The sequence below is a fragment of the Urocampus carinirostris genome, chromosome 2, assembly GCF_059441175.1.
Source record: "Urocampus carinirostris isolate Australia breed hairy pipefish chromosome 2, RoL_Ucar_1.0, whole genome shotgun sequence".
Taxonomy (NCBI): Eukaryota; Metazoa; Chordata; class Actinopteri; order Syngnathiformes; family Syngnathidae; genus Urocampus; species Urocampus carinirostris.
Window position 1 is genome coordinate 42,690,258 of NC_142350.1, and position 10,272 is coordinate 42,700,529.

Below are 10,272 nucleotides of genomic sequence, written 5' to 3' on the forward strand. Positions count from 1 at the left end.
ACCCTCCAGTCCCTCCCTCTATCCACCTTTGAAGAAGTTTTCACTCTCAGAGAAATTTCTAGACATGTTTTACTCACTTTTTTTTCTCTCTCATAAATTAATCGATAAGAACACAGCTAACGGCATAACTGTATGTTATTTCTTGCTTCTGATTGGACGGTTGCCACACCATTATAACTGATAATAAAATCTCTTTCCGACCCACTTGAGCCGAGTCCAACGAAGCCTCCTTTCGTTTCATCGGACCGACTTTTACCATGCTTGACTTTGCACGCCAATGACAATGTACTTTCGAATTAGGACCTGATGAATGTGATGCTGTCATGCGGAAGGAAGATACAGTACTAATTATGAGTGGGAGGATAGATCCAGATATCGATACTAAGCCAAATCTTGGATGTGATAATAATCATATCGTGGGATCGATACTTCCACTCTCCACCTATTTCCCCAAAGGGCTGTTTCTATATGTTCATAGCACAGTCCTTCTCTCTCTCACCGTTGATCACACTCTATGTTTCGTTCTGTTTGAGTGACTGACAGGCACTCTTTTGCCTTATCCGATACTTTAGCAAATTTGTATAAATTCTTAAAATTTTTTTTAGAAGAAGTTCACCCTACAAAGAGCATTGAGCTGTGACCAAAGAAATGTAAACATGTTACTGTTCCTGAACAAAAACCTGTTAATCCGCTGTCCCTGTGGAAACAGAGCCAAAAGGGCTTGTATGTTATATGACTTATTTGTATATAATTTGTAAATATTGTCCTATGGAAGATATATTTTACGTTGTTAATTCGTATTTTCGTAACATTGCTTCTTTTTATCTAACTTTTTTGGCTTTTGTTCTGAAACAGCTAGAAAATATATTCTATATTTCTATGTATTCTTCATAAAATACAAGTTTGAGTTGTTTTTTGTTTTTTCTTAAAAAATATGAAACATACTCAGTGCCTAACATCTTTGTTCTGTGTGTATTGTGAATTTTCAAGTCAATTATTCAATGATCATAACATTTCCAAGGAAAAAGTATCATTATCGAACGATACTGCCGTGTATTGACTTGGATCAGATTGACACTAAGAGTATCGCCAACCCCTAGTACTTATAGTGTGAACACACAATCACAAGGCATCCTCAACTGCAAATCCATTTCACAAGCTGAATGCAAACTGAAAATTAAAAACATGGACATCAGCATACAGAGTCTTTCAATTGGGTTGTAACTCTGAGTTACTGTCTTTCTCTTTTTTTCAATTCTCGTTTTCTATGACTTGTTCCTTTCTACTTAGTGAGTAAAGCGCAATGTTTTCTTAATTAAAGAAACTGGGATGCAAAACACTGTCATTTTCTGATTATCAGTGAATTGGTGGCTAAAGGCCTGCAATGTATCCAACTTTGTTTGTTGCAGCAGAAACATTCATTAGCGGCACCTCCTGGAGGAGCAACAAAATGAGATTGTGAGTCTTCTGCTGGGGATGACTTGAAGCAGCGCTAGTCTTATTTCACTTCCCCGTGACAGCTTCAACTATTAACAATATTTCTATTTGATTGCAGGGATTTTGCGGGCAACTGCAATTGAATGAAGTACAATAAAGGAAAATTGGATTTAGCTCGGGGTGCTAGTGGAATAAACATGGATCTGCTCATATAGCCGTTGTTAAAACTGAAGCATGATTGACACGACAAAGATCTGAAGTTAGTACAAATAGAGATGAGGATTTTTCTATTTGCGGCAAAAACTAACTCCTGCAATCTATTTTACAAAAATCAAGACCATCTCTAAATTTACAATGTTTTTTTTTTTTCTTGTTTTTTTTTTTTTTTTTTGCTCTAGCCTGCAGATCACCAGTGGCTCTGGGGAAGATAACCCCAGTAAAGAAAGAATAGATAGTGATAATGATGAAATTGTTTGCAAGATGAACATTGATTTTTTTTCTTTAATGATGTAATACTAGATAGATGTTCCTTCATGGCCAAGAAACTGTATTCGTTAACTCAGGAGAAGCTTCATAGGGGTGTATCGTGTTAGTGTTAGATAGTTATACTCGTTTTAAACATGAATTTCCTGTTTTATAAATGACTTTAAGAAAATAAGAAAAGTGAAACATTTGCAGGATTATGTAAAATTTGAAATAGTTTTGCTCACTTTATTTAGATTTAAAAAATCAAAAACAAGAAAGAAATGTTTCTTACTTTTACTAGCAAAGGTTGAAATAAAGTAAATGAGAAATAACACTTGGAGACAGTCTAATTTAAATATGTTTGCCTTAGTTTGCACGTTTTGCAGGGCTGGTGGTATTTGATACTAAAACCTAGGAACAAAGTAACAAACAAAGCGTCACACAAAAAAGAACATGTCCAAACACAAACCAAGCCTGCTGATGCTCTTCTGTCACAATGTCAGATTTGTTTTTTGTTTCTTTTGTTAATAAATTGCATCCTTTGTTGCGCACAACTGCCTCTATTCGGCTTCCCTACATTTGGGTCCACCTCCAAAAATGTGACAAACTCTTAAAAAAGGGGAAATCAATAAGAAGTAGATTCAATAGAATCGAATAGAATAGAATATACCTTTATTGTCATTGTTACAACATGGGTTGAATATATTGTGACAACGAAATTGGACGTGGCACTCCAGTTCCACATTTTACAGTGATTATAAAGAAAACAAAGTAGATAAGGAACTAAGAAATTGTTGTACTGTCCTTGATGCAGGCTTTGTTTTCCTCCGGAGGGGGGTGTATGAGGGGGTGAGGGACGGACAGAGATGGCCGGATCCAACCAGATGTTTGATATTACTGTACACACGGTCCAGTGTTTTTCCCCTGGTTGCTCAGCCCACGTATTGAATGAATTTGGGAAGTACAGTCCTTAAGCATGCCTGGTTAAAGTCGCCGGCGACGATAAAAGCTCCGTCGGGGTGTGCAAGCTGCTGTGTCTTGATATTCAAAAGCCTTCTGACAAGCCGCGCTGCATTTTGACTCCAATAAAGTCATTTAATTAGCATTTCTTCACAACCCTAAAATCTAGTAAAATCCTGATGGATATGGCAGTGCTTGTATAGAAAGACTACGGTCAATGGCCACATTAAGAAACACGAATCATCAATGTTACTCAAACACATGGAAACGTTTTTCCCAGATTTAGCATCCAAATATCGATATAACCGATACTGAGTGAGTGCTTTGAATCTGATCAATACTATTGTCTCAGGATAAATGGTCGTCTTCCCAGTTTCACGATCAATATATTTTTAGTGTGTCGTAAGATTATACATACATTAATAATTTTAAACACGATTCAATTGTGGTTGCTCTCTATTTGCACTACTTATTTTATTTTCCAAATATCATGCAATGAAAGTTATTGTGTTAAACGGACTACAGAATGCACCTTTAAAAATATCTCCTTTTATTTTTCAAATATAAGGCGCACCAAACTATAAGGCACATGAGATTATAACAGAAGATAAGAACATATTTTATAGAGCATAAATGTTAGGGAATAACTAAATAACTAAAATAAATCGATTTATTTATAAATGATTACCGTAATTAGAAACATTTTGTTATAATTAAGCACTGCCAAATTTAGCGAGCATATATCCAGCTCTATAGACACGTACTGGAGTATAGGGCGCACTTTTAAATATCTGGTAAATTTAGGGATTTTGGGTCCAACTTCTAATCCAGAAAATACAGTATTTGTATTTTTGCTTTTTTAATTTGACTCTCTTGACCTGTGTGTGTGTTCTAAAACACTGATGTATTTAAATTTTTATACGGTTAAAGATTTTTACGTCGTATTACTCATACTATTTGCAAACTTAACTTTATTTTGAAAATATTATGCAAATGTTGGTATTATAGTTGTCATGTTGACTTTTTTTATTTGACTCTTTTTTAGTTTGACTGGCTTGTCTTTTATTCTGAAACAGTTGTAATAGAAATATGTGTATTTAATTTTTATATGATCATGACATTAAGGCCAAAAGTATCAATACTGGATCAGCATTTATCTATACTACTCTCCAGTATCGCCCACCCCTAATCCAAACTAAAATAAGCTGTTTTGGAGAGAGTATCATATTTTGTAAAAGGGTGTACGTCAACAATATCGTGCAGTTGATTGACAGCATATCGGGTATGTTATAACAGCTCATTTTCCTCCTCACCGACACGGGTCGCAATTTAAATTTATTGATGAATTTGCTCATCTTTGAATGACGAGGGGGGAAAAAAACGCTTTTCAGCAAATACTCGCTGCACCAAATTTGTCCCACAACAGTATATGTAGGGTGGGTATACCGTATTTATACTTACCTACAAGGTACAACTAAGTACAGTTATAGGTGGCGCCGTCTCAAGCCCATAGTATGAGAATGCAGAATTTTTCCTCACAGAGATATTCTCCCTACTGTACATACATCCAAGCCGAATATACAACAATAAAATAAAATGCCGAAATCGGGGGGTCTGTCATGATTACCAATTTGGATCACCTGTGCCCGCTCATTCAGTGCCAGCCGCTGCAGGCTATCTGATTGGCTCCATGTACCTTTTTAAGCCCGGTCCTGTCACTCTCCATTTGTCTGTCTGAGAACCTCTGTTGTCACAAGGCAAGCATTTTGACCCTGCCTCCCACCTGTCCCGTTTTTGCACCCGTTTTTGCACTTGTCTGTTCCTGATCTCCCCGTTTGTCTCCGGGTGCGACCTGTTTTTGTTCCCGACCACGTCTGTTCTTCCGCCCCGGCTTACGACCACGTTTTTTGCTCTTCCGTCCAGGCTATCGACCTGTTTTTCCATCCCTGACACCGCCACCGCCCGCTACGGAAGATCCACTTCCATATTCGGATAACAATACGATTGCGAGAGCGACTTCCTTCTCCCGTCCAGCGAGCACCGGAACGTGGGCGCAGCCCTTCTTCTTTCTTTCAATAAAACTTGTGGTTAATATTACGCAAATGGATCCCGATTCCGTTAGTGACAGGGTCAGTTTATGTGTGTGCAAAAGTTTGGTTGCGTGTAGTAAGCAGGGTGTGGGGAGGGGGGCGTGGCTTATACACGAACCACTAAGTCATTGGGGCAAACGTGAGCGTAGACTTTCTAGTACAATTGTGCTTAATTTTTGTCTTAATTGTAAAATTATTTTTGAAATACACCATACCTGGATAGTAAAAGAAAAAGAAAATGTCTTGGGCGGTACCCAGATGAAAAGAAATGAAAAAGTAGCTCTTAGAGTGGTTTGAAGCCCAGAAGCAAAATGGATATGGAGTGTCTCCGCTAAGTTTTTGTTTGCAATTTCTCAAGATTACAAAAGCCCCAAAAATATGAAGGCTTCAGTGTTTACACAGATTGCTGAATAGGTTCACTTTATTTTATCATGTGGCCATTCAAAACGAGTTTTAGAGGGTCGGATTTAACAAAATAATTTGTAACTATAGTTACTTTCAGAGTAACGAGCTACTTTTGGGTGTCAGTAATCGTGTGTAACTGAATTACTTTTTGAATAAAGTAACTTATAGCAGGTATTGATTACTGTTTTTCAGCAACGCGCCTAACACTGATGACCACTGGTCACCCTCAGATTAATTACTGATTACGAGGTATTTTCATCATCCTTTTTAATAAAACTGTCTCCTCTAAAAGCACTCAAAGGCACATTTAATCAAAACATTGAATTTGTCTCTTCGGATTACTTAATCTATTTTTTATTTAAATGATTAATCAAATCAATATTTGCTACACAGATAAATAGCATAAAGTTGTCAATCTCTGTTAATTTCATCTACTTAAAAACGCCATTTTCATTGTCCTTAAATTCCCATAGAAGCTATTTTGATCAAATTATGAATGAACCTGCCAACGGGAGAGTAAACATAATCATTAGCTGAGATTATTGTGGTCACATTGAAAAACGAACGGGGAAAAACGTATGCAGAAACGTTCTTGTGAGTGAGGTTATTTTACCACGGCACACAAATAGACAAGTACAGTGTGTTTTATTATTTATGTTGCGCTCGATTTTCCCCAAAGGACTGTTTGCAGTTGATATATTTGTACAAATCACTCACGTCATGGTGCCGCCAGCCAGTTCGCGCAATCATCGATACAGTGGATGGAAAACATATCAAGATACATGCTTCAACAGTAATGTGCAGTCTTCATAAAAAAGATAAAATTAAAAATATATTAAATGGTTATATTTATTCATTGTTAAATCTCTTTTGTTGGGATTTTATGTTGCATAGTGCTGCGTTTTTACCCTACTATTTAAAAACTTACTTTTGCATTATTTTTATATCTTAATGAAATGTAATGAGTTTTTATTCATTCATTATCTGCACTGCTTATCCTCAGAAGGGTCGCGGGGGCTGGAGCCCATCGCATCTGTCTTCGGGCAGTGGGCAGGGGACACCCTGAACCGGTTGCCACCCGCTCATTCACACTTAAGGACAATACGGACCAATTAACCTGACACGTATGTTTTTGGAGTGCCCGTAGGAAAACCCACGCAAACACAGGGAGAACATGCAAACTCCACACAGGAAAGTTTGATCTCATGACCCAAGAACTGTGCCGCACACGCGCTAACCACTGCACCGCTGTGCTGCCCGTAATTAGTTGTTTTTTTTTATATATAATGCAGTATTTATTATTTTTTATCATCAATAACTACGTGTTTTACATATTCCTGTTTTAAGTGTCATTAAACTGCGACACCAAACAAAGGAATTAGTGATGGTAATCGCAAGCTAACAGCAAGTCAAGTTCAGCCATCCGGACATTGTTTGTTATACAGTATTGTTTCATTCAAATGAAGCAGCGCATGGACTTCATTTTTTTATTTCATTCGAGTTGGTACCATTTCAGGTTTTTTTTTTTATTCTATGCAATAGTTTGTATATTGTTACTGTGACCGAAGACCGGGCGAAATGGCAAAACACATTTTTCTGCATCTTCACCTCTAGAGTGACTTAACCGGTGCCTACAAAAGATAATGATCCTGGCCAAACTTGTTCAGGCCTGAGAGAGTAGAATGTATCATTGTGAAAGGTGCTGATGCTGAGTTAGCATAGCCAGGGAACGACTAGTGAGATTTTTGGGGGGAGTTTTCAAATCTAGGGTAACCTGCCTGCCTGTAAAATATGGTGTCGATGTTCAATGTAGTTCTGGCCTCGAAAAGTGCCAAGTCTTTCTGGGAAAAACAGCAAAACCAAAAGTGCGAAGTCAATCTTTTTACTTCTACTGTCTGCAAGACATTGGGTTGAGATTAAATGTTCCCGCCTAGGAAAGGCTAATGTGTTTCTGGAAAAACTGCTAATTCTGCTAGTCCTTTTTGGATATTTTCATGATATACCTGATTGCTAGTGAAATATTTTTATGCAGGCCAAACTTGTTCAGACCTATGAGAGTAGAATGTCTTTCTGGTCAATAAAACTGTAAGTGACAGGTAAGGGGCCGGTCACACAGCCGTTTGCGGCTGAATCACGGCTAAAATTTTGCGGGTTTTTTTTGCCCGTGGTTGCCCGCGATGGAAAATGCGCAAAATTGGCCAACCCGCTGTTCATCGGTGGTATGCCCGCAAAACAGATGCCGGCGACTGTTCCGCTTCATCATCGCGTCATTTCTGCGTCATTTTCTCGTGTGGACCACGGGTATAAAAGCTCCCGAGACGGTGTTGTGGCCAAATCCGACTCCTACGCAACACCCCACCCCCCCACCCACCTACCCCCCACCCCCTCGCGTGAACACACATTCTGCTGCGATCGCTGTTGTTAAAAGCGTGCATTGACGTTGGTGACTTTTTCATCCGCGTTAACAAACGCATTTTGTAGAATACGATCGCACTTTATTGTTTAAATAAACGCGTTATATAGACTAGGATCTCCCAATTGTTATAATTAGCTCGCTTTATTGTTTTAATAAGCGTTTTATATAGAATACGATCGCTTTTGTTGGAAGCGCAGCAGAATGCGCGTTCACGCGAGGGGGGGAGGATTTTATATACGGTGTGCATTACCGTTCGATTACGTTCACAACAAAAACAAAGACGGAATGGTTTATGTTGCATTACATTCCTAACAAATGCAAGACGAAGTGGATGTGGTTATATGTTCGCCATTACATTCCCTAAAAGTGAGATAAAACGAGGTAAAAGTGGTTGTAGTAGCGAGGGGATGCAAATCTCGGCAGGGATGCATTTCTCGGCATAACACCGGGCTGTAGAAATCATAACCGCTCAAGACACAGTCCCGTGAAGATCAAGATTTCAAGCTATGGCACCGAAGAAGCCAATATGTTATTATTGTAATAGTTTTTCATTTTTATTTTATCATCTTGTTATGAAATGAAAAGAAATGTCAAGAAATAAAAATGGATTAAGACGAGGTCACTACGGTGACGGAGATCCATGTCCACCCCTTGACGTCTCGAGCACAACTGACGTGTGCTCGGCAAATCGCGCTGTATATACGCGGAGAAAGGCATTTGACCGTCACACGCGTAACACGCTAATTTCACGTAATAACACCGCGATACAGGCGCAGAACATGCTATTACCATGCTCCACCCACGATTACCCGCTGAAATTTCCCGTCCTACCCATGTGTAACCACGCCCTGGCCGCGGCCAGAGCACGTCGTTCCGCGTCATTTCCGCGTCGTTACCTCGTGTGCCGCCCGCAGTTAACACGTGCTCAAAGTTTTGAGCAGCTCAAAACTTTTTCGCGCGGCCAACCGCGTGTGAATTTCCGACCGCGAGTAAAGCACTGCTGTATCTCGTCTATATCGCGGTCTCAAAGCGTCCAACAGCGCCCACCAGCGTCTGCTTCACGGCCAGAAATTTCTGGCCGTGGTTCAGCCTCGATACGCCCGTGAAAGGCTGTGTACCCGCGCTCTAAAGAATTGAGCACCCGCGCCGCGTGTTAAGCACTTCTGTATCTCGTCTCTATGGCGACCTCACAGGCAGAAATTTCTGGCCGTGATTCAGCCGCAAACTGCTGTGTGACTGGCCCCTAAGCTTTTTTTTTGCAGTTTTCACATCTGGGGTAACCTACCAGACTGGTTGTGGAAGACAGTGGTCGTATCTAAACTCCTTCCCCCTTTTCCTGGGTGTGCAGATGCCCAAACAGGCAAACAAAAAACAGATACAGGGAGTGCAGAATTATTAGGCAAATGAGTATTTTGACCACATCATCCTCTTTATGCATGTTGTCTTACTCCAAGCTGTATAGGCTCGAAAGCCCACTACCAATTAAGCATATCAGGTGATGTGCATCTCTGTAATGAGAAGGGGTGTGGTCTAATGACATCAACACCCTATATCAGGTGTGCATAATTATTAGGCAACTTCCTTTCCTTTAGCAAAATGGGTCAGAAGAAGGACTTGACAGGCTCTGAAAAGTCAAAAATAGTGAGATATCTTGCAGAGGGATGCAGCACTCTTAAAATTGCCAAGCTTCTGAAGCGTGATCATCGAACAATCAAGCGTTCAAAATAGTCAACAGGGTCGCAAGAAGCGTGTAGAAAAACCAAGGCGCAAAATAACTGCCCGTGAACTGAGAATAGTCAAGCGTACAGCTGCAAAGATGCCACTTGCCACCAGTTTTGCCATATTTCAGAGCTGCAACATCACTGGAGTGCCCAAAAGCACAAGGTGTGCAATACTCAGAGACATGGCCAAGGTAAGAAAGGCTGAAAAACGACCTCCACTGAACAAGACACACAAGCTGAAACGTCAAGACTGGGCCAAGAAAAATCTCAAGACGGATTTTTCTAAGGTTTTATGGACTGATGAAATGAGAGTGAGTCTTGATGGGCCAGATGGATGGGCCCGTGGCTGGATCGGTAAAGGGCAGAGAGCTCCAGTCCGCCTCAGACGCCAGCAAGGTGGAGGTGGGGTACTGGTATGGGCTGGTATCATCAAAGATGAGCTTGTGGGGCCTTTTCGGGTTTAGGATGGACTCAAGCTCAACTCCCAGTCCTACTGCCAGTTTCTGGAAGACACCTTCTTCAAGCAGTGGTACAGGAAGAAGTCCGCATCCTTCAAGAAAAACATGATTTTCATGCAGGACAACGCTCCATCACACGCATCCAAGTACTCCACAGCGTGGCTGGCAAGAAAGTGTCTAAAAGAAGAAAAACTAATGACATGGCCCCCTTGTTCACCTGATCTGAACCCTATAGAGAACCTGTGGTCCCTCATCAAATGTGAGATTTACAAGGAGGGAAAACAGTACACCTCTCTGAACAGTGTCTGGGAGGCTGTGGT

General features: G+C 40.2%; 1 protein-coding gene across 1 annotated transcript in view; it reads left to right on the forward strand.

The window, feature by feature from the left end:
• The window catches only part of trak1a (trafficking protein, kinesin binding 1a), a 73,241-nt gene extending 68,355 nt beyond the window's left edge, over positions 1-4,886 (forward strand). Inside the window, exon 17 of the mRNA XM_088326563.1 lies at positions 4,786-4,886. Within this exon, the coding sequence (XP_088182689.1) occupies positions 4,786-4,858 (73 nt within the window). The 3' untranslated portion in view covers positions 4,859-4,886. The remainder of the gene's footprint in view (positions 1-4,785) is intronic.
• Positions 4,887-10,272: the final 5,386 nt, after the last annotated feature.